This window comes from Procambarus clarkii, chromosome 12, assembly GCF_040958095.1.
Source record: "Procambarus clarkii isolate CNS0578487 chromosome 12, FALCON_Pclarkii_2.0, whole genome shotgun sequence".
Classification (NCBI taxonomy): Eukaryota; Metazoa; Arthropoda; class Malacostraca; order Decapoda; family Cambaridae; genus Procambarus; species Procambarus clarkii.
The window spans coordinates 15,320,443-15,345,532 of record NC_091161.1 but is presented as its reverse complement, the minus strand read 5'-3'; the positions used below and the strand labels follow the sequence as shown (position 1 = coordinate 15,345,532).

General features: G+C 49.1%; 1 protein-coding gene across 2 annotated transcripts in view; it reads left to right on the top strand.

Annotated features, from left to right (window-relative positions):
• LOC123772933 (putative leucine-rich repeat-containing protein DDB_G0290503) overlaps window positions 1-25,090 on the top strand; it is a 393,605-nt gene that overhangs the window by 234,693 nt on the left and 133,822 nt on the right. For both annotated transcript variants that reach the window (XM_069323327.1, XM_069323326.1), the window contains exons 6-7: window positions 9,664-9,847; window positions 12,452-12,574. In XM_069323327.1, the coding sequence (XP_069179428.1) occupies window positions 9,664-9,847; window positions 12,452-12,574 (307 nt within the window). The remainder of the gene's footprint in view (window positions 1-9,663; window positions 9,848-12,451; window positions 12,575-25,090) is intronic.

The following is a 25,090-nucleotide window of genomic DNA, read 5'->3' as shown; positions in this document are numbered from 1 at the left end:
CAGGGAGCCTCCGAGTCTCGTCCAGAAAATGGTGTTTCATTACATTCAACACTGGTTGTTTCCTTTTTTTTTTATTTGAAGCGGGTTGTTGGGGCCGGACAGATGAAACTAATTCCACACTGGAACGAATTGGCTTCGCCCCATTTAGTTCGTTCAAGTGAGGACACACTGTATATACATTGTTGCGTCTCTGTATATGTGGTTGGTCGTGTACATTACGTTACCGGCTGCTGCTTCAATCTTTTTCGTTCGTCATTTTGTACTCTCTTGTCCCTAGCTTCCGGTGCTTGGACCGTATGTAGGGTCTTTTCATTGCTTATTTTCGTTTTTCCTACTTCTATACTACACATTGTTGTGTATCTTGGTAGGTGCTTATTGGCTGTACTGGTGTTGGTGTTAGGTTGGCCTCTGTACATGTTCAGTTCCCTGATTTTGGACTGCCCCAGTGTTCAGTTATTGAACTGAGTTCTTTCATTTTTCCTTGTATGACAACCTTGTATATTGGTTGTCGATGTCCGATCACCCACTCCTGCCCCTACAGTTCCTTTTCGTGGAGACAGGTGAAGCTAGTATTATAGTCCTGGCTATGGCTTTTCTTTGTGTTTCTTTTCCAGACCGTACATTTTTGTTTCGTGCAGTACATGTCCTGAGGAGTTCTCATATGTAACGCGGAGACGCGTGCGTCGTTCTTCCCTATGGAGCTGGTTGCACTGCTCCTGCGGGTTGCAGATTCGCTGGTTTTTCTTTGCGTCTCGCAATTCGGTTTGTGGTACTCGTTTTCCTCATTGGCCTCTGCCTGGGCCCTGGCTCTTCAGTTTTCATCGCCATTTGGTCCTTTCTGTTGCAGTGTCTGCGGTTCGGCTCTTTCAGCAAGCAGATTCTTCTCGTTGCCATTTGTTTTCAGCCTTGTTAGTCCTTCAGAGGTTTCGGGGGGTAGGGGGTCATCATGGACAGGATGTTTCTGCTCACCAGCCTTCGTTGGGGCGATGCTTTGCTCGGTGTTCGATCCTGAGGGTCTTCCCGTGGCTTCGCCTCTTTTTGTAGATCGGTCCAGCCCAGTTTGAGGCTGGTTCGTTCTTCCCCTCGAGTCTTCACCTCTCGGGGTTTTTTGTCTCGAGATTCTCGTCACTTGTGTGGGCACTGGTGGCTTCGTTGTTGGTCTCCCACCTGCGTGCTTCGTCTCGGCGGCAGTGTGTAGTTTCCTGGTGGTCCTTCCGGTTTTCCTATCACTGCATAAGTGTACTTCGGTCTCTGATAGGGTGGTCTGATCCTTCCCTTCTGGGTTGTTCCAGGACCATCATCTGGTACCGAATACTGTCGACTCGTATTGGTTGGCACTGGCGGGGCCCTCCAGTTTGCGTTCGGTGTTGCTGTTTCTTATGCTCTGTTTTGCTAGCTGTCTAGTGTGTTGTTTCACCTTCAGCCTGCTCATGTGCTTCCAGTGCCCCTCCTGGTTGTTGGCCAGGGTGGTCTATCTTCTTCTTCTCCCCAGTTTGTCGTGTCCCCTTCAGTTTTTTTTTTTTTTTTTTTTTTTAAAAAAAAAGGCTAGTGGTAGGTTGTTTGTTAGCTGCTGTCTCCTACTTTTCGGGTGATGTTTGGATCTGCTGTTTTCCGGAGTGGCTTTGGGGTTGCTGCTTGGTTGGTCAGGCTGGGGATGTTTGGTGTGTTGTGTTTTTTTTGCAGCTTTTCTTTGTTCTCTGCACTTCTTGGCTTCTGGGGCCGTGGGCATGTTTTGGTTTGCCTGGGTTCCCTTCCTTCCTGTTCTGGGGTTCGGGTCTCCCGGGTCGTCTGCAGGGTTTTTTGGTTTGGTCTGTGGTCTAGTTTTTTGGGTTAGGGCGCATGGCATCCGCCTCCCGGGTCCTTCCCTCTTTTCCTTATCTCTGGTGAGGTAGTTCTGGGGAGCCGATGGGGTTCCCCCCCCCCCCAGAAAACCAGCGTTGAATGTAATGAAACGTCATTTTCTGGGTGAGTCCTGCAGGCTCCCCGGCATCCCTCCCTCCCTCCAGTTGGTGGTGTTTTTCGCATACTTTGACGTCCAGCCTAAGAACTGCCGGTTAGATCGCCGGTGCTGGGGTCTGGGGCTTCCCCTTCCCCCTCCCATGGAGGAGGGGGGGGGGGTTGCGCAGACCGCGGTGCGGCGACGTGATGATGTCATGCTAGTTTGCTAATTTTGTTTGGGGAGTTCTGTCCACTTGTTCGGCTTTCAGTAGCAATATTTTCACCAGAATAGGGGTTTGTTTTGGGGCACCTACCTTTCTTGGTGCCTGTCCCAGTCGATGGCAGACACAGAATGCTCCCAACCACAGAGAGGTTTCTATTGGCCATTGCTCCTCATGCCTCTCTGAGAGGACCAGGTTCTGGCTTGTGGTCCCCAGTAGGCAAGAATTCCAAGCACATTGACTGATGCCAGAAAGTTGTACATGTCCATTCAGCCTGAATAGTTCCAGGGAGTCTCTGGGACTCGCCCAGAAAATGACGTTTCATTGTATTCAACGCTGGTTTTTTGCATGTTTTGACATCGAGCCTCAAACTGACAGGTGGATAGCTGGCAAGAGGGGTCTGGGGCTCACCCTTCCCCCCTCCCAGGGAGGAGGAAGCTGCGCAGACAAGCAGAGCGGCGCAACAAGTGTGACGTCATTCTCGTTTGCTCGTTTTTCAATTGGGGAGTTTTGTCCAATCGTAAGCTTTCTGTAATAGTTTTAACCAGAATAGGGGTTTGTTTTGAGGAGCTTACCTTTCTGGGTGCCAAGTCCGGTCGATGACGTCGACATAGAATGCTCCAAAAACGTGTGCACTTCTGTAGGCCATTGCCCCCTTGTTCCTCTCTGAAAGGGCCAGGTTCTGGCTCGTGGTCCCCGGTAGGCCTAGAACTCCATTCACATTTTCTGGTGCCAAAGTCTAATAATATACATATCAGCCTGGATACCTCCGGGGTCTCGCCCAGAAAATGGCGTTTCATTACATTCAACGCTGTTTCTGGGGGGAGCCCCATCGGCTCCCCGGAGCTATGCCAGGCTGATATGCTAATGTCAGACTTTGGCATCAGTCATGTGTATGGAGTTCTTAGGCCTACCGGGGACCACGGCCAGAACCGGGCCCCCTCAGAGAGGCAAGGGGAGCAATGGCCTATAGAAGCCCCCGTGTAGTTGGAAGCATTCTATGTCTGCCATCGACCGGAACAGGCACCCAGAAAGGTAAGCGCCCCAAAACAAACCCCTATTCTGGTTAAAATTGCTACCAAAAACCGAACTAGTGGATAGAACTCCCCAACCGAAAACAAGCAAACTAGTGTGACGTCACACACCGCTGCGCCGCTGTCTGCGCAGCTCCCCCCTCCCCGGGAGGGGGAAGGGGAGCCCCAGACCCCCGCGCCGGCTACCCACACCTCAGTTCTTGAGGCTGATGCTATAGGCGATGGTCGTGTGCTCTGGCTCCGGTGTCGCTACTGCACTGTGCTTTGCGTGTGGTGTTGGTTTTGTGGCTGCGAGAGCCAGGAGTTATCTTCAGTACTCGGGCTGCATGCGCCTAGGGCTGCCTTCCCTAGGTGCCCTGTAAGTACTGCCCTTGGGGCTTGGGGCCACCTTCCACAGGCTCCTCGGGGTCTGCCTCTGCTGGTCCGTTTTACCTTTCGGTTTTTCGGCCGCCTGTTGGGCTCTTGGGTGTTCTGTTCTCCCTTGTTACCGGCAGGTAAGAGGCAGTTTGCACTGGTAGGGGCGCAGGGTGCTGCTCAGCTTGTATTTCCCGACATCGCGGCCGGCTCTGTTCCTTGGGGTTTGCTGTCCTCTTGCGGGGTTTTGTTTTTCTTTTTCTTTTTGCCTGGTGGGGGGTTCTATCATTTTATTCAGTTTGTTTTTGCCCTTCCACTGTTCTCCTCGGTGGCGCCCCCTGCTAGGTCCCCGTGAGTGTACACGTCCCTGGGGTTCAGCTTTAGAAGTTTGCTTGGTAGTTTGGGTGCCGGTTTGCAGCACCCTGCCTGGGACTACCTGAGCGCGAGTCCTCTTAAAGTAAATGCTCAGGACCCTGGGAATCCCCTAGGGGGCGCGTGGGTCCAATGGATGTGACCCCGGAGTCCCCACTCGCTGAGTGCGAGTTTGAGGGTTGCTCGGTCCCCTTGTATCAGGGTGACCCTCATTGTTTTTGCCTCTGCCACGCTGCCTGTTGGGTCGGTGATACTTTCGACCCTGAGTCCTGTGAGTGTTGCTGCTTGCTTGTGACTCAATTTACCCAATCCTCTGATGATTCTATTCGGGTACAGGCGGCGCGTGCGTTGCAATCTAGGTTTCGTCTGTTGCAACGCGCTCGGTTGGTTGGTTCCCCGGATGCCCCGGGGCTGCCCCGCTTTGCTTTTCGAGACCCGGACTTGGGGGTGGGGGTCGCTTCGATCCTGGTTCAGTCCGCACCTCCTCGTCCTTCCCCTTCCCCTTCTGTTCGTTCTGGTCCCCCGCCCCTGCAGCGTCTGAGGGTTTCGGGGTCGGAGCAGGGGTTACTTGATCTCGAGACTCGGGCAGCTTCGGGGGGTGCCCCTTCCGGGGGGGCGGCAGAGGCATTTGAGTCTTGTCTCCCGGCCGAAGCTTCAGGGTCTGACCAGTGGGCCCCCCTTCCTCCAGCTTTTCCGGCTGCTCCGTCCTTGTCTTGTGGGGTCGGGGCTTGGGGAGAGGACTCGGCCTCGGGTCCTGTGGTGAAGGACCTCGAGGCTGGGGAGGGGCTGACTTGGGGGCCTTGGGCCCCGCTGGACCCCGCCTGGGTTTTTCTTCCCACTGAGCGGGGCTTATTGTTACAAGGAGTGGGGTTTTCTTTTCCCCCCTCTGCGTACGAGTTGGATTTGGTGTTGGCCCCTCCCCGGGTTCGGTTCCGTGTTCCCCTGGGTACGTCGGTTCCGTCCTTCCGGAGGTTTTCGGCTTATCGCATCCAACCTGGTGTGGTGCGAGCGGCCTTTGCAGCTTACCTCCTGCGTGACTCGGATTATGCCTCGGAAATGGATCCGTCCATGTTCAGGTTTGGGACTTCGTTCCCTTTCTGGCTGCGTTACGAGGTTCCGGAGTCGTCCTGGCTAGCAGACTGCCCCTTGTTTGGTCTGGATTCCTGGCATTCCTTCTGTCGTTCCTGCACGCTGGAGTGGCGGGAAGCTTCCACGGTGATTCAGGTTTTCCTGGGGGGCGAACTTGAGTACCTGAATGAGTGCTTGTTTGCCCCTGCCCTTCCCCGCAATGTGGGCGTTATTCAGCTCCATGTGCAGGTTCCCTCCCTTTCGGCGGCGCTCGTTGCGGAGGACTTGCGCGCTCGGGGCCTTTTGTGTTCGGCCTTGCGGTTCTTTTCCCTCCTGGAGCTGTCTTCGGATTGGCTCGTGGAGGATGTGGGGACGCTTGGGTCCGTCCCGGGGTCCAGCACCTTGTCTTCGGCTGCGCGTTCGTCGGCTGCCTTGTTGAAGCTGTTCACACCGATTTTGCGGGATGCGGTTTCCCTGTTTTATGCTTCCCGTCTCGCGTGTCAGCAGGCGGTGCTGGGTTCCTCCGTGGAATCTGCTTGGGCTCTGGCTCTTAGGCGTTCTTCACCTTTTTGTCCTCTCCTGTTTGCGGGGTCGGCCGTGGCGCAGTTTATTCACGCTGCGTCGGCGGCTTGTCGTCCGATGTCGGACTTTTTGGTTTTCCAGGGGTCCCGGGGTGGGTCTTCCCGGAAAGGTTGTGCCAGGGCTCGGGGTTTCTCTCGTCGTGGAAGGCCTCTGGTGTCAGGTTCGGGGTTGGCTCCTCCTGCGGACCCTCCCTCGTCTGGTCGGCGCGTTGTTCGCGCTGTGCGGGGTTCTGGGTCTCGTAAGGGTCGCCGGCCCTTTCGCGGTTTGCCCCCTAAACGAGGTGATGGGGGGGGGGGCGGCTTGCACTGTTCGCCCGTGCCTGGTCCCACGATTCGTGGGCCTTTCGGGTCGTGTCTTGCGGCCTGCGGTGGCGTTGGGTGGCCCCTCTCCCCTTTGGGGGGTCGGGGCTGGCAGGGCAGGTTTCTTCCCCTGCGCTCTGTTGAGTCGTCTTGGAGTGGGTACGCTTGGGCGTCGTCGAAACGACGACGTCCCTCAGATGGGTTTCCCGTCTGTTTCCGGTTCCGAAACGGGACTGCGCGGACCTGCGGTTCATTCTGGACTTGTCCCGTCTGAACCCCTGGGTTCATTGCCCCTCCTTTCGGATGACTACGCTGTCTCAGGTTTGGCTCCTCTTGGAGCCGGGAGCTTGGATGGTGTCCCTGGACCTCCGGGACGCTTATTGGCATGTCCCGATTCATCCGCGGTTCAGGGACTGGCTCAGTTTTGTTGTGGGGCGTCTGAGTTACCGCTTTCGTTGTCTCCCGTTCGGGTTGAACCTGGCACCTCGCGTGTTCACGCGCCTTACACGGGTTGTGGTGGCTCGTTTGCGTCTCCTAGGTGTTCAGGTGTTGGCCTACCTCGACGACTGGCTGGTTTGGGCTCCCAGCCAGTCAGCTTGTTTGCTAGCCAGGGAGTTGGTTCTTTCCCAGCTCGCTGAGTTCGGGTTCTTGGTGAACTGGAGGAAATCCCATCTGGTTCCCTCTCAGGTTCGGACTTGGCTGGGTCTCGTTTGGGACTCTCGAACCGCCTCCTGGTCTCTCCCTCCGGAGTCTCTCCTGCGGCTGTGGTCCCGCCTTCGTCTGTTTCTGGAGGGTCCTCGGGTCACCCGGCGGTTGCTCGAGGGGCTGTGCTGGAGCCTGAACTTCGCGATGGTGGTCTACCCGCCGGGTCGGGTTTGGCTTCGACGGCTGTTCTGGTTCCTTCGGGGTTCCCCCTTTCGACTCTCTCGCGATCGCAGAGTTCGACCCCCGGGGGCCTTGCGTCGGTTGCTGCATCACCGGCTTCCTCTTCGGGTTTTTCGGGGTTCAGTGCCTTGGCGCCTACCCGAGCCCTCGCTCGATGTGTACACGGATGCGTCGTCTCTCGGCTGGGGTTTTGTGACCAGTGCTCACCAGGCCGGCCAGGGGCGTTGGGATCCGTCCTTCCGTCGAGCTCACAGCACGGTGCGGGAGTTCGCGGCAGTGTGGTTTGCTCTGGGGAGGATTCGGGTGGCCCACAGATCGACGATTCGGCTCCATTCGGACTGCTCTCCGGTGGTTCATTGCCTGAACCGCGGGGGTTCGATGCGGTCCTTGTCTCTTTGGGGTTGGTCGCTTCGGGTGACTCGTCTGCTGAGTTCTCGGGGTTTGGCTCTCCTGGCGGTTCACGTACGGGGCGTGTCCAACGTCTTGGCCGATGCCCTGTCTCGCTTCGTTCCCCTCTCCACGGAGTGGACGGTCAACGACGAGTCCTTCCATTGGCTTTGCCAGATGTTCGGGCGCCCCGAAGTGGACCTCTTCGCGTCGGCGTGGTCGCGGCGTCTTCCCGTTTATGCGGCGCCCTTCCCCGATCGTGAGGCCGTCGGGGTCGATGCCTTTCGGCTAGACTGGTCGAGGTGGGGGTTCCTGTACCTCTTTCCCCCGGTTCGGCTGTTGCTCCAGGTCCTGGCTCGCTTAGAGACTTACCAGGGGAGAGTTGTCCTTCTGGCCCCTTGGTGGCCGGCCCAGCCTTGGTTTCAGGCGCTGGTTGCTTGGTGTCCGAACCCGAGGGTTTTCCCGCAGCTCCGCCTCTTTCAGCAGATCGGGCCGGTACGTCACGTGGCTGGTTCGATCTTCTCCTCGAGTCTTCGCGTATGGTTTTTTTTACTCTAGTCTATCATCATCTCTATGGTGATCAGGTGGCCTCCTTGTTGGTGTCCCACCTGAGGGCTTCTTCTCGGCGGCAGTATGAAGTTTCCTGGCGGTCCTTCCGTTTCTTTTTGCGTCTTCGTCGTGTTAGTTCCTTGTCTGTTCGGGTGGTCTTGTCCTTCCTCTCGTGGTTGTTTCAGGACCGTCATCTTATGCCTAACACTGTCGCTTCGTATCGTGCGGCGCTGGCGGAGCCGCTTCAGCTTACTTTCGGTATCGATGTTACGTCTGCGCTGTTTCGCAAGCTGTCTCGTGCATTGTTTCACCTCCGGCCTGCTCATGCGTCGCCTGAGCCGTCCTGGTCTTTGGACAGAGTGCTCGCTTTCCTTTCATCTCCTCGTTTCGTTGTGGCCCCTTCGGTCCAGGATTGTTTTTCCAAGGCACTTTTCTTGTTGGCTTTGGCCTCGGGGTCGGGTAGGGGAGCTTCATGCTCTCCTCCGGTGCAGGGGTTTCTGCTCTTTTGGTCGTGGTGATTGTTTTGTTCGTTTGCAGCCGTCTCCTTCTTTTCTGGCGAAGAATGAGACTGCTGTGTTCCGGAGGGGTCCATGGGTGGTTGATGCTTGGTTGGTCAGGCCGGGGGTGCATCATGTTTTGTGTCCGGTTGCGGCGCTTCGCCGTTATTTGCGCGCCACAGCTTCTGTGTCCGGGGACGCGCTGTGGGTTGATCCGGTTTCCCTTCTTCCCTGTTCGCGGGTTCGGGTCTCTCAGGTCGTCCGTAGGGTTATTAAGTCCAGCCAGCCTGCGGTCTATCCCCGTGCCCATGACGTTCGTAAGTTCGCGGCTCTTGCTGCCGTCTTTGGGAATATGTCTTGGTCTGATATTCGGGCGCGGGGATTTTGGCGGTCGAACAGGGTCCTGGCTGCTCGTTACCTTGTGAATGTCCCTGGGCCCCGTCGGGCCTGTGTTGCTTTGGGTCGGCGGTTGCAGCCAGTTGTCTCGGCTTCGAGTTGAGGAGTGAGCGACGACCGCCTCCCGGGTAAGTCCCTCTTTTTCTGTCTGTGGGTAGTTAGCTCCGGGGAGCCGACGGGGCTCCCCCCTGAAAACCAGCTTTGAATGTAATGAAACGCCATTTTCTGGGTGAGTCCCCCGAGGCTCCCCGGCATCCCTCCCTCCCTCCGGTCGGCGTTTTTTCGCGTTTTTGACATCCAGCCTCAAGAACTGAGGTGTGGGTAGCCGGCGCGGGGGTCTGGGGCTCCCCCTTCCCCCTCCCAAGGAGGGGGAAGGGGGAGCCCCAGACCCGGGAGGGGGAAGACAGCGGCGCGGCGGTGTGTGACGTCACACTAGTTTGCTTGTTTTCGGTTGGGGAGTTCTATCCACTAGTTCGGTTTTTGGTAGCAATTTTAACCAGAATAGGGGTTTGTTTTGAGGCGCTTACCTTTCTGGGTGCCTGTTCCGATCGATGGCAGACATAGAATGCTTCCAACCACACGGGGGCTTCTATAGGCCATTGCTCCCCTTGCCTCTCTGAGGGGGCCCGGTTCTGGCCATGGTCCTCGGTAGGCCTAAGAACTCCATACACATGACTGATGCCAAAGTCTGACATTAGCATATCAGCCTGGGATAGCTCCGGGGAGCCTCCGGGACTCACCCAGAAAATGGCGTTTCATTACATTCAACGCTGGTTTTTTTCTTACCTAGCCCATCATATGATATGATGTGCAGCCAAAGGGTTAAAAAGTATATATATACAATGTGTGCCATGCAGGTAGTTAGACAAAAATAGCATATATATACAATTAACGCTGGTCAAGGGTCAATGTATGAGTAGCAGCCTAGTTGATTAGGTGTCCTAGGTTCTCATATATGTAATATGGTTTCCTTTACAGGGGTTGTTCACTGTGGCAGTGGGTTAATACTGTATTATTTTATAGAATTTTGAAATGCTGCTACTGTACTTCTATTAACATCTTGAATTTATTTTTACAACAGGTTAAAAGAATCTTGGAATGCAAACAGGAATTTGGGTGAACATGAAGATATTTCAGGTTTGGGAGTAACAAGCAACATACACCAGGAAGATGATAAGGTGTGGAAGAAAGAAGCTGAAAAGCTACAAAAGAAATTAAGAGCAGCTGAGGCAGGACATAAAGTAATATTGGATAAAGTTCTTCAGGTCAGTTTTTAGTTAGTGACATGTAAATGTACATTGTGTTTTCATTAATAAATCTGAACGTTTATGATTATGCCATTTAATTTAAACAAGAAGCATAGAAAGTTGTACAGTGGTAAAATTTGTATTTAGTATTTCCAGATTTAGTTTAGTTCCATTTGCTTTAATTTAAGATTCAATACAGACTGGTATGAATGCATATAAAAATCAGAGTATTGCCAGACTGGATTGATTCATCTCCAATTTATATTGTCTTTTCGCATTCATTTGTGCTTTAATTGAGCAATATAAATCAGTACTTTAGTCTAAATAAAAGAAAATCAATTTAATTGTAAAATATAAGTAACTAAGAGGAAGTTGGTACCTGATACCAAAACCATGAAGCTGGTAAAGTTGCAACTGAGAAAGAGCTAAACCCAAAACCAAAGTGAGAACTGAAACCTAGCAGTAGGAGGCACGGTAGGCATACAGTAGATCATGATCCTTGATGACCAGACCACACACTAGAATTTGAAGGGACGACGACGTTTCGGTCCGTCCTGGACCATTCTCAAGTCGATTGTGAGAACGTCGTCGTCCCTTCAAATTCTAGTGTGTGGTCTGGTCAACATACTTCAGCCACGTTATTGTGACTCATCGCCTGCATCATGATCCTTATTGGCATACAAAGTCTGCGACTGATGACACTCAAGTACAGTAGTATGGCACTTGATCAGTAAAATAGTTTCAGGGAGCCTCCGGGGCTCGACCAGAAACTGGCCTTTCCCATTACATTCAATTTTTTTTTCTTTTTTGATTCTTGATGAATATGGAATTCCAGGTGTCTGGGCCTGGTGCAGAGTGCATGGGCATGCTGTATATGGCTGATTTAAAGTTCAGAGGGGTTTGGGGGTGACACCAGATATATGATTTGATGATTGTGTCACATTCATAACAAATTTGATTTTATCGTTCATTTTCAATGTGTTCAGGGGTTCACTGAAGACACAATCGTATTATAGCCTTGGTATTTCACTCATTTCTTTGTTGTCAGCTGTGTAAGTTCGATCACCCCTGCACAAGGAGATAATGCAAGATGTAGTTTTTGTTCCAGATTTTGCATAGGAGAAAAAGTATTTTGGAATCCTATCTATTTCACCTATTGCTTCGTGCTCTCCTCCAATGGCACTGGTTCTGTTCTTTTGGCCCTGAGGGGCAGTTTCTTTCTTTGCAGCCTTTTCTTTTTCTGGCAAAGGGTGAGCTGATGAGCATCCAGAGGAGTCCTCTGGTGGTTGATGCCCGGTTTGTCTGGCTGGAGGGCATCCGTTCTTGAGTTTGGTTGTGGTGGTTCATTATTACCTACACCTGACTCGCTCTGCTTCAGTTGATTCCTTCTTTGGTGATCTGCTTTCCATGGTTCCCTGTTTCAAGGCACATTTATCCCAGAATTTTCACGGTGTTATTAACTCTGGCCTGCCAGCAGCCTTCCACCCCACCACCATCCCCCCCCCCCCCTTGGGCTCAGCTTTTGTAAGTTCGTGGCTTTGGCTGCTGTATTCCCCTACATGTCATTGGGTGCTTTTCCGGTTTGGGGAAGCTCATTTGGTTACTTTCTCCTCTTTCTTGGTAATTCATATGTCTTCTGTTTTCTCTGTTGTTAGTTAGCTTCAGGGAGCCGCTGGAGGTTCCTCCAGAAAACCAGCATGGAATGTTATGAAACACCTCTTTCTGGTAGAGCTTTGGTGGCTCCCTGATTTCCTAACCCCCCCCCCTTCCCCACTTGTCTACCAGGTTAGTGGTTTGTTTTTTATCAGCTTCCAACTGACTCATGGTGGGGGTGGAAGCTTAGAGCTCCCAGGGTACCACCTGTTGGCAGCCATTTGCACTAGGGGGGGGGTTCAAGCTAGTGAATTTCAAGTGAATCATTTGGAATTGAGTGAATCAGTTGCAGAGTCATTTGGCCAGCTCATCCTTATCAACAAAAACCAAAAGTTAATCCATGCACATGCCAAACCCAGTGTTTATGAATGAAACATGATTTACACATGACTCACAACTGATGACATTTGAACAGTTCTCGAAGAGTGTTTCACAGACAACTTTTGTTTGAACCACAATGCTGTAAATTCTTCACCCATGTACTACAAATACAAATAATCGCCAGTAGAACCTAAACATCTAATCTAACCAATGCCTAAATATGTACAATATGCTAACATATAAGAATAATATATTTTTGAGAAAATTTCTATTTTGAATGAACAGCATGTTAAAATTTATGAATGCATCCTTGGGATTGACCGCTGGATGAATTGAACTTTTTCTGAGATGAGTTGCATTTGGCTGTTATAGTGCTTCATTTTATTTGAATTTTAGTTATTTGTGTTGCGTCACTTATTTCTGGATATTTTCTCCGTGTAGTAACAATTCCCAGCTCCATATGCATCTGTGAGGGTGGAATGAGGTTCTAGCTCTGCCATTCAGGTTCTCTTAGGTCATGCATTGGAGAGTCAGGACTCCTATGTCTAATGTAACTCAGTAGTGGGAAATCATCTTATTGAGATTCACAGAGCCACCAAAGCTCTAACAGCAAGAGATGTTTCATTACATGCCGTTCATTTTTTTCAGGAATCTCGGTTATTGGCACAGCAGGATTTGGAAACTTTACAGAGCCAGAATAGTTATGAAAATGGAAAATTAAATAATAGAATAACTTTACTACAAGAAAAGCTTTCTCAGGCTATGTCTGAGGTAAGTTTCACTACAGTTTATTATTTTGTAATTCAGTACAATGTTTATAAAACCTATTGTGATTAACATGGAAGCTTGCATGTGCAATTAAATAACTATGCATAGGCTGGTTTAATTGAATTGATTTATCTTTTGTTCCAAAAAGCCAGCGTTGAATGTAATGAAACGCCATTTTCTGGGTGAGACCCGTAGGCTCCCCGGAACTTATCCAGGCTGATATGCTAATGTCAGACTTTGGCATCAGTCAGGTGTATGAAGCTCTGTGGGCCTACTGGGGACCATGAGCCAGAACCTGGCCCCCTCAGAGAAGCATGGGGGAGCAATGGCCTATAGAAACCCCCGTGTGGTTGGACGCATTCTATGTCTGCCATTGATTGGGTCAGGCACCCAAAAAGATAAGCGTTCCAAAACAAACCCCTATTCTGGTGAAAATTGCTACCAAAAGCCGAACAAGTGGATAGAACTAGCCAAAAGGAAACGAGCATGCCATCACACGTCGCAGGACCGCTGTCTGCGCAGCTCCCCCCTTCCCGGAAGGGGTAAGGGGAAGTCCCAGACCCCCGCCCGGCTATGCACCCTTCAGTTCTGAGGCTCGATGTCAAAACACGGCAAAAAACACCAACCGGGGGGGGGGGGGGGGATGCCAGGGAGCCTCCGGGTCTCACCCAGAAAATGGTGTTTCATTACATTCAATGCCGGTTTTCTAGGGGAGCCCCTTCGGCTTCCCAGAACTAACTACCGCAGAGGAAAAGTAAAGGGACTTACCCGGGAGGCAGTCGCTGCTCACTCCTCACCTCTAAGCCAAGACAACTGGCTGCACTCGCCGACCCAAAGTGACACAGGCCCGACTAGGCCCAGGAACGTTCACGAGATATCGGGCAGCCAGGACCTTGTTCGACCACCAAAATCCCCGAGCCCGAATGTCAGCCCATGACATGTTGCCAAAAACGGCAGCAAGAGCAGCAAACCTGGAAACTTCATGGGCACGGGGATAGACCGCAGGCTGGCTAACCTTAACAACCTTGCGGACGATCTGGGAGACCCACACTCGTGAACAGGGAAGAAGGGAAACCGGATCAACCCAAAGCGCGTCCCCGGACACAGAGGCCGTGGCGCGTAAACAACGGCGGAGGGCCGCAACCGGATACAAAACAATGTGCACTCCCGGCCCGACCAGCCAAGCATCAACAACCGAAGGACCCCTCCAGAAAGCAGCAGTCTCATTCTTTGCCAGAAAAGGAGATGGCTGCAGACGATCAAACCTATCGGGACAGCATGAAGCTCACCGAACCGACCCCTAAAGGCCAATGCCAACAGAAAAAGAGCCTCCGAGATACAAACCTGAACCGAAGAGGCCACAACAAACTGTGGAGAACAAAGAAAAGAGAGCACTCTGTCCAATGACCAGGATGGCTCAGGCAGCGCATGAGCAGGCCGGAGGTGAAACGACGCATGAGACAGCTTGTGAAACAGCACAGACATAACACCAATACCGAAAGCAAGCTGAAGCGGCTCCGCCGGTGCCGCACGATATGAGGCGACAGTATGGGGAAAGATGACGGCCCCGAACCTCCACAAGAGAAGGACAAGACCACGCCAACAACGCAGGTACCTAAGAAGGGACAGAAAGAAAAGGAAGGACTGCCAGAAAAACCCACACTGCCGCCAAGAAGCAGCACGTAGGTGGGACACCATCAATGAAGCCACCTGACCACCAACTGAAGGTGAGAGACCCGATTCAGAACCGAACCAGCCCCACCATGGGTCAATCAAGCCTAGGAAGAGGTGGAACCGCGGGAAGATCTCGGGTGCGACCACAGAGCCAGCAGAGACCCAAGCCGGCAAAGGAGGAGATGGAATGTCTGCGGTACAGAAAAACATCCCAACGCCAGCGAGCCCGCCAGGAGATCAGAGACAACAGTCCTGACACGAGACTCTAGAGAAGGGACACCGAGGGACCATGAAAATGCCAACAGGCAAGGTAAGCCAGGAAACCAAGAACCCAAACCTGGCAACAGGAGAGCCAAAAGGCACAAGCAAAACACACAACCATGTAATTACCTAAATGTAATTACCTAAGTGTAGTTACAGGATGAGAGCTACGCTCGTGGTGTCCTGTCTTCCCAGCACTCTTTGTCATATGACGTTTTAAAACTACTGATGGTTTTGGCTTCCGCCACTTTCTCACCTAACTTGTTCCAACCGTCTACCACTGTTTACAAAAGTTAATTTTCTTATATTTCTTCGACATCTCTGTTTAGTTAGTTTAACCCTTAAACTGCGCATGGCGTATATATACGTCATGAGTAACATGTCCCACCGTGCGCATGGCGTATATACGCCATAGGGTGCCAGGCACGATTCAAATGTCACACGGCTACACGGGATTCACATTAGCTTCCTCAGGGCTCTTGTAAACAGACGCCATTTTTTAAAAAAACCGTGAGCAATATTCTCAGGTGTGAGTCACAGTACTGTTGGAGCAATCAAGGCTGGCGCACGCAGCATGAGCGAACAGCATTGCTGTTCAGCTTGTGACCACAGCATCGCCGAAAAATGTCAAAATATATACATAACTGCTATTATTTAGCGATGACAATGATACAGATGGTGTAATAATTAGCGCTGTGAGAGGAGTGATGCTGAGGGACTGAAGGAGAGTGCATCGTTTACTGACTGCGTGGCCACCTGTTGTTGTGTGCATTCACCATACCAGCTCAGTGGTTCTCTATGGTGAACACAAATGTAAATACTTATATATAATGTGTGTATTAGTGTAATAACAGCAAAAGGATTATGTTGGAAGGAGCTATTTGGGTGACGGAGGTGACGTCATCGGCATGATTTGTCTGGCTGTGTAGAGGGTGGCCACTATGCTCTTTAGGCACTCTACAAGCTTAGGTGTAAAGTTACGGTGCATACAACATGTTGTTGGGAGCCGGTCGGCCGAGCGGACAGCACGCTGGACTTGTGATCCTGTGGTCCCGGGTTCGATCCTGGGCGCCGGCGAGAAACAAAGGGCAGAGTTTCTTTCACCCTATGCCCCTGTTACCTAGCAGTAAAATAGGTACCTGGGTGTTAGTCAGCTGTCACAAGCTGCTTCCTGGGGGTGGAGGCCTGGTCGAGGACCGGGCCGCGGGGGCACTAAAGCCCCGAAATCATCTCAAGATAACCTCAAAATCAATACTTATATATAATATGTGTATATAGTGTAATAACACAGTAAACAGTATTGTTGGGGGAGGAATTTTAGTGTGTGTAAACTTGAATGAGTGCGGGAGGCAGCCGCCAGCTGTGTGTAGCAATGTCTCTTAGTGCCTAAACTAACTATATCAACTTAGTTGTACAGTTGTGGTGAACAAAACATATACATACTTATATATAACGTCTGTATATAGTGTAATAACACTGCAAACGGTATTGTTGGGGGAGAAAGTTTAGTGCGTGTGACCTTGAATAAGTGAGGGAGCCGCCAGCTGACTGTGTGTAGTGATGACTCTTAGTGCCTGAACTAACTATATCAGCTTAGTTGTACAGTTGTGGTGAACAAAACATGTAGATACTTATATATAACATCTGTATATTGTGAATAAAATATAAAACACGATGGTGGGAGGAGAAAGTGGGTGAGTGAGGTGTTGTTGAGGGAGTGGCAATGAGTGGCTGGCTGGTGTGTGGCGGTCACTCCTCGATGCTTTTAGACTCTCAATACCAACTTAGTGGTTCGTTATGGTGAACAAAACATGCAGATACTTATATATAACCTGTGTATAGAGTGTAATAACAGCAAAACTATTTGTTTATTGTTTTATGATCATAATTGAATCACTAATATGCACACCATACTTTTGAGTATAGCAATTATTCACCCCATTTATTATATAAATATATCACAATACACACTATTGAATAATATTACTGTAAAAAAACTAGGAAAAATCAATCAGAGACATTGAAATAATTAAGTGATAATATCTTTGTGGCAACTCCCATCTGTCAGCGCGGGTAAGGCTGACCGGCTCTGACAACCGCTCTGTCAACGCCCACTTTTTGCCAGACTTCCTCGGTCTATTGCACCCAAAATATGTCACCTACGATTTTATTTTTTATTTTTCCCGTTCTTAGGGAACACAAATTAACATTTTTAGAAGACGAAATTAATTTTTTATATTTTTTGTTTTCTTGACCACAGGGGTACAAATCTCCTCAGGACCCCTTAGCAGCTTGAGGGTTAAATCAATGACCTCTTGTTCTTAAGGTTTCCAGGTCTCAGGAATTCTTCCCTATCAATTTTATCGATTCCTGTTACTATTTCGTATGTAGTGATCATATCACCTCTTTTTCTTCTGTCTTCTAGTTTTGGCATAGTTAACCTTCAAACCGCTAAGGGCCTTTTTGCCTTCAACACCCACATGCTCAACAAAAAAAAATCCAAAAAATTCTTTCATCCTATAAAAGTGTTCATTTGTGTTCCTGATCACGGAAAAAAATAACAAAAAAATCGTAGGCGGCATATTTTGGCCGCAATAGGCTGTAGAAGTCTGGCAAAAAAGAGGAGTTGGCAGAGTAGGTGCCAAATGAGGTCTGCTCCAGCCCAGCTGTCAGGCGGGGGTTGCCACAAAAATATTATTACCTAATTATTTCAATGTCTCTGATTGATTTTTTCTTTGTTGTTTTGCAGTAATATTATTCAATAGTGTGTGTTGTGATACAGGTACATTTATTTAATGAAATGAGTGAACCATTGCTGTACTCAAAATTATTGTGTTCATATTAATGATTCAATTATTAAGTATCTGCATGTTTTGCTCACCACAACGAACCACTAAGTTGGTATAGTGAGTCAAAAAGCAACGAAGAGTGGCCATCACTCACCAGCCAGTCAGCCACTTGCTACCACTTCCTCACTCACCTCCTCAGTTGCCAACATACTCCTCCCACCATACTGTTCTTGCTTTTATTCTCTATACACAGGCGTTAAATATAAGTATCTACATGTTTTGTTCACCGTAACTGTACATCTAAACTTGTATGATGAGTTCAAGCAATAAGAGACGTAACTACACACACACACAGAGTCAGCTGGTGGTTGCTGCCGTTACAGGTTCAAGGCCAGACGCACTAATATTTCTCCTCCAACAATACTGTTTGTGGTGTTATTACACTATATACACACATTATATATAAGTACTGTATCTACATATTTTATTCACCACATCTGCACAAAAAAGCTGGTATGGTGCCCAAAGACTATAGTGGCCACCAGTAAACATGACAAGTTATGCAGACGACGCACCTCCCTCACCAAAATGGCGGCTCCCCACACACTCCTATTGCTGTTATTACACACTATACACACATTATATATAAGTACAGTATCTACCTTTGTGTTCACCATAGTGAACCACTAAGCTGTTATGATAAGTCCAGTCAGAAGACAACACCACCACTCTCTCTCCCTCAGCATTACTCCTCCCACCATGGAGCACAGCACTAAATATCACCACAATCCTGCTATTATCAGAATCTTGGTCAGTTTTATCACAGTCAAGGGTCTTCTATAATACTATCATCGCTAAATAATAGCATGTACATATATATTTGACATTTTTAGGGGATGCTCTGGTGAAAAGCTGAACAGCGGTGCTGTGAGCTCATGATGCGTGCATCAGCCTTGGTGGCTCGCTCATACTGAGGCTCTCACACTCAGGAATGTTGGCCACGATTTTTTTTTCCTAGGTGGCGTCTGTCAACTATCGGTTGTGGCTGCACTATAGCTGCCCCTATCCCAGGCGGGGCATTTAAATTTAAGCTCTAATCATTAAAACAGCTATTAATATATTGCGCTGTATCGGTAATGTTACTCACATCATCTATATATGTATTGCGTGGTCTAAAGGCTTATGCCTCTAACCTCTCCTCGTAGCTCTTGCCCTTCAGTTCTGGGAGCCACTTAGTAGCATGTCTTTGCACCTGTTCCAGTGTGTTGATGTGCTTCTTAAGATATGGGCACCACACAACCACTGCATATTCTAGCTTTGGCCTAACAAAAGTCGTGAACAATTTCTTTAGGACCTTAAACATAATGAGGAAATGAGGACCTTAAACATAATACAGGGTACAAAACACAATCAAATGTGCCCATAGTTGGAAAACAGCATGTAAAGGATTTGGGAATAATGATGCCTGACGACCTAACGTTTAGGGAGTATAACCAAGCAAATATTGCGTCAGCCAGACAAATGATCGGATGGATTACGAGAACTTTCAGATCCAGGGATCCCATCACAATGGTTGTACTCCTCAAGTCACTTGTGTTGTCCCATCTTTAGTACTGCTCCTTACTCACTTCCCCCTTTAGAGCAGGAGAGATTGCTGAAATAGAGGGAATACAGAGAACATATACGGCACGCATAGACACGATAAAGCACCTAAATTATTGGGATTGTCTCAAAGCCCTCCAAATGTACTCACTAGAAAGAAGACAAGAGAGATATCAAATAATATACACGTGGAAGATACAGGAGGGCCAAGTACCAAATCTACACAGTAAAATAACAACGTACTGGAGTGAACGATATGGAAGAAAATGCCGAATAGAACCAGTGAAGAGCAGGGATGCCATTGGCACTATCAGAGAACACATCAGACATGGTTGTTCAACACCCTCCCAGTGAGCATAAGAAATATTGCCAGAACAACCGTGGACACCTTCAAGAGGAAAGTAGATTGTTGCCTCTAACGAGTGCCGGACCAACTGGGTTACGGTGGATATGTGGGCCTGGGGGCCGTTCCAAGCAACAGCCTAGTGGACCAAAATTGGGCATTAGAAGAACTCCCAGAACCCCATCAACCAGGTATCAACCAGGTTTAGTATTTCGCCATCCATGTATTTAAAAGCAATTTTGAAGCTAAAAAGCGTACCATAGGCTCCTCGCACAACGTTCTTTATGTGGTCCTCAGGTGATAGTTTTCTATCTAGAACCACCCCTAGATCTCTTTCTTTATGAGAATTCTTTAAAGGTTTCTCACATAATTTATAGGTTGTGTGGGGTCTTTGTTGTCCTATTTCACATTCCATAACATGGCATTTATTCACATTGAATTTCATTTGCCAAGTGGTGCTCCATATACTTATTTTGTCCAGGTCTTCTTGAAGGGCATGACAATCATCTAGGTTTCTTATCTTTCATATTATCTTAGCATCATCAGCAAACATGTTCATATAACATGTTTAGTATTCCATCTGGTAGATCATTTATGTAGACAATGAACATCACCGGTGCAAGAACTGAACCCTGTGGTACTCCACTTGTGATATTTCTCCAGTCCGATACATTGCCTCTGATTACTGCCCTCATTTTTCTATCAGTCAGAAAAATTTTCATCCATGTTATCTGGTTGATACCTGGTTGATGGGGTTCTGGGAGTTCTTCTACTCCCCAAGTCCGGCCCAAGGCCAAGCTTAACTTGTGAGAGTTTGGTCCACTAGGCTGTTGTTTGCAGCGTCCCGCAGGCCCACATACCCACCACAGCCTGATTGGTCCAGTACTCCTTGCAGGAAACAATCTAGTTTCCTCTTGAAGATGTCCACGGTTGTTCTGGCAATATTTCTTATGCTCGCTGGGAGAGTGTTAAACAACCATGGACCTCTGATGTTTATACAGTGTTCTCTGATTGTGCCTATGGCACCTCTGCTCTTCACTGGTTCTATTCTACATTTTCTTCCATATCGTTACTCAAGTACGTTGTTATTTTACTGTGTAGGTAGAAGAATGTTAGAAGCTTACCTGTCACCCCTCCATTATTTTCCAGTTTCCAGAACAACCTCTTATGTGGATCTCTGTTGAAAGCCTTTATTATGTTCAGATAGATGCAGTCATCCCAACCATCTCTTTCCTGTAAAATCTCTGTGGCTCGATCATAGAAACTGAGTAAATTCGATACACATTAGCTTCCAGATCAAAAAACATTACTGTCTGTCTAATATTATATCATTTCTCTCCAGGTGTTCTACTCATTTAGTTTTTATTATTTTTTCCAATATTTTGACTATTACACTTGTCAGTGATACAGGTCTATAATTGAGGGGCTCTTTCCTGCTGCCACTTTTGTAGATTGGAACTATGTTAGCCTTTTTCCACACATCTGCTATGACTCCTATACACAGGGATGTCTGAAAAATCAGCTGAAGTGGTATGCTGAGCTCAGGTGTACATTCTCTCAGAACCCATGGTGAAACTCCATCTGGGCCAACTGCTTTGTTCATACTTAGCTCCAAGAGCATCGCCTAATAATGTCAAAATATATATGTAACTGGTATTATTTAGCCATGATAGTATTACAGAAGAGCCTGAGTGTGATAATGACTGTGTACAATGTTCAAATATCATTGAATCAATGCTGTTCATGATGTGCACAGCGCTAGCCACAGCACCACAGCATTATTTCGTCCATCCAGGAATCTTCAAACGATTTCTTATGTTGCTTTACAAAATAAACTTGTGGTCAATTATTCATTTACAGGATTTAGTGACCAGGATTGTGATAATAGCAGGAGTGTGGTGATAATTTGCACTGTGCATAGTATTGTGGGAGGAGGAAGTTTGGTGATGGAGGGAATTCAGATAGCGTCACTGTGTGTGTCAGCCACTCTTGTTTTGCTCACCATACTAGCTTAGTGGTTCACTATGGTGAACACATATGTACATGGGTATATACAATGTGTGTATATACCCATGTACATATGTGTGTAGTATTGTGGGAGGAGGAATTTTGGTGAGGGAGGGAGGGAGGGAATCCAGATAGCATCACTGTGTGTGTGTCAGCCACTCTTGTTTTGCTCACCTTACTAGCTTAGTGGTTCACTATGGTGAACACATATGTACATGGATTTATACAATGTGTGTACAGTATTAGATAGTACTGGGTAGATAGCCCAGATAGTACTGGGTAGATAGCCCAGATAGTACTGGGCTCCCTGAGGAGCCCAGCTAAGGGCTCCTCAGGGGTCCCGGCTAAGGGCGTTTGGGCACCTGACAGCTGGATGGACAGCGCTTCGGATTCGTAGTCCTGAAGTTCCAGGTTCGATCCCCGGTGGAGTGGAGACAAATGGGCAAAATGTTTCTTTCACCCTGATGCCCCTGTTACCTAGCAGTAAATAGGTACCTGGGAGTTAGACAGCTGCTACGGGCTGCTTCCTGGGGGTTTGTAACAAATAGGAGGCCTGGTCGAGGACCGGGCCGCATGGACGCTAAGCCCTGAAATCATCTCAGGATAACCTCATGATAGAGTAATAACATTAACAGGAGTATGTTGGGAGGAGCCATTTTAGTGAGGGAGGTGGCAGTGTAATCGTAGCGTCGTCTGCTGGCTGCTGTGTGATTTTTCATGCAGTGTATGGTGGCCACTGCTGTTTGGACACAATACTGGATTACTTGCATAGTTATGGTGAATAAAACATGTAGAAACATATACATAACGTGTGTAAATAGTGTAATAAAAACAGTAACAGTGTAGTGGGAAGAGCAATGTTGGCGAGTAAGGTGTAAGGAGTAAGCTAGGTACTCGCCTATTTGTACTCGCCTATTTGTGCTTGCGGGGGTTGAGCTCTGGCTCTTTGGTCCCGCCTCTCAACTGTCAGTCAACTGGTGTATAGGTGTTTCAGGAGTGAGGGAGGGCTGGCTGGGTGTGGTAGCTCATACTCGTGAAGTTTGGAGTGTGTTGATGGTGAATGTATATAGTGTGTGATAGTGTATAGTGTGTAAATATGTTGCAAATATACATAAATGAACATGAAACATTGGATATATGAGCAATATATGTGGACACATTTGTGACACATATAATACAGTGTCTTAGGACAGTACGGATGTTCTATTGCCATAATATTGTGTACGTGTTCATTATACAAAGGATTGGCAAGAAAAACAAAACAAATGTATATGGAATTTACACAAAAAACTGAACAAAAAAATATTTGTGGCAACTCGTGCATGTTAAAGCTGGCAGGCGACTGCCTTCGGGAGTCTACGTCACAGACGACCACCAAATCGTGACGTCACACGCCATTTTCCGGACCCCATTGTGGCCAAAGTAATTACAGTTTTGATTTTTTTACGTATCTGATCAGGGAAGGGTATTTAACATTTTCTAAAACAAAAATATTTTTTTCCAGAGAATTTATTTCCTGCGTACTGGGGGAGGGGGGGGAGGGGAAGGGGCTGCCGTATTTGGAAGGCGAGCAGCACAATGGTAAATGAATTTGGTGAGAAATTCATTAGAGAAATGTTTGCTTCAACATCATTGTGAGAGGGCCAGAAAACAAAAGAAAAAATAGAATCAATATAAGAGGCCTAACCCTAAATGATTCAGCAATATAAACTAGTAAGAAACAACTACACCACATTGAGAATAGAGGCATAAAGGTATTGTGGATAAGTGTAAAACAGAACCAGGCCTATTCTATAACTTTGTTATTAGAATTCACCAGAATGGCTTAGTGGATCAAAATTGTGCATGATGATGTACATAATTACAGTAGTACCTCCACTTATGAATTTAATACATTCCCAGAGATGTGTCATAACTCAAAACGAATTTTCCCATAAGAAATAATGTAAATTGAATTGATCCATTCCACACCCCGTAAAATATGAACTTAAAATACATTTTATACCGAATACCACTCTTTCTGGGGGGAGCCCCGTCGGCTCCCCGGAGCTATCCCAGGCTGATATGCTAATGTCAGACTTTGGCATCAGTCATGTGTATGGAGTTCTGTGGGCCTACCGGGGACCACGGCCAGAACCGGGCCCCCTCAGAGAGGCAAGGGGAGCAATGGCCTATAGAAGCCCCCGTGTAGTTGGAAGCATTCTATGTCTGCCATCGACCGGAACAGGCACCCAGAAAGGTAAGCGCCCCAAAACAAACCCCTATTCTGGTTAAAATTGCTACCAAAAACCAAACTAGTGGATAGAACTCCCCAACCGAAAACAAGCAAACTAGTGTGACGTCACACACTGCCGCGCCGCTGTCTGCGCAGCTCCCCCCTCCCCGGGAGGGGGAAGGGGGAGCCCCAGACCCCCCGCGCCGGCTACCCACACCTCAGTTCTTGAGGCTGATGCTATAGGCGATGGTCGTGTGCTCTGGCTCCGGTGTCGCTACTGCACGTAGCTGGTTCGATCTTCTCCTCGAGTCTTCGCGTATGGTTTTTTTGACTCGAGTCTATCATCATCTCTATGGTGATCAGGTGGCCTCCTTGTTGGTGTCCCACCTGAGGGCTTCTTCTCGGCGGCAGTATGAAGTTTCCTGGCGGTCCTTCCGTTTCTTTTTGCGTCTTCGTCGTGTTAGCTCCTTGTCTGTTCGGGTGGTCTTGTCCTTCCTCTCGTGGTTGTTTCAGGACCGTCATCTTATGCCTAACACTGTCGCTTCGTATCGTGCGGCGCTGGCGGAGCCGCTTCAGCTTGCTTTCGGTATCGATGTTACGTCTGCGCCGTTTCGCAAGCTGTCTCGTGCATTGTTTCACCTCCGGCCTGCTCATGCGTCGCCTGAGCCGTCCTGGTCTTTGGACAGAGTGCTCGCTTTCCTTTCATCTCCTCGTTTCGTTGTGGCCCCTTCGGTCCAGGATTGTTTTTCCAAGGCACTTTTCTTGTTGGCTTTGGCCTCTGGGGGTCGGGTAGGGGAGCTTCATGCTCTCCTCCGGCGCAGGGGTTTCTGCTCTTTTGGTCGTGGTGATAGTTTTGTTCGTTTGCAGCTGTCTCCTTCTTTTCTGGCGAAGAATGAGACTGCTGCGTTCCGGAGGGGTCCATGGGTGGTTGATGCTTGGTTGGTCAGGCCGGGGGTGCATCATGTTTTGTGTCCGGTTGCGGCGCTTCGCCGTTATTTGCGCACCACAGCTTCTGTGTCCGGGGACGCGCTGTGGGTTGATCCGGTTTCCCTTCTTCCCTGTTCGCGGGTTCGGGTCTCTCAGGTCGTCCGCAGGGTTATTAGGTCCAGCCAGCCTGCGGTCTATCCCCGTGCCCATGACGTTCGTAAGTTCGCGGCTCTTGCTGCCGTCTTTGGGAATATGTCTTGGTCTGATATTCGGGCGCGGGGATTTTGGCGGTCGAACAGGGTCCTGGCTGCTCGTTACCTTGTGAATGTCCCTGGGCCTCGTCGGGCCTGTGTTGCTTTGGGTCGGCGGTTGCAGCCAGTTGTCTCGGCTTCGAGTTGAGGGGTGAGCGACGACCGCCTCCCGGGTAAGTCCCTCTTTTTCTGTCTGTGGGTAGGTAGCTCCGGGGAGCCGACGGGGCTCCCCCCAGAAAACCAGCGTTGAATGTAATGAAACGCCATTATCTGGGTGAGTCCCGGAGGCTCCCTGGCATCCCTCCCTCCCTCCGGTCGGCGGTTTTTCGCGTTTTTGACATCCAGCCTCAAGAACTGAGGTGTGGGTAGCTGGCGCGGGGGGTCTGGGGCTCCCCCTTCCCCCTCCCGGGGAGGGGGGAGCTGCGCAGACAGCGGCGCGGCAGTGTGTGA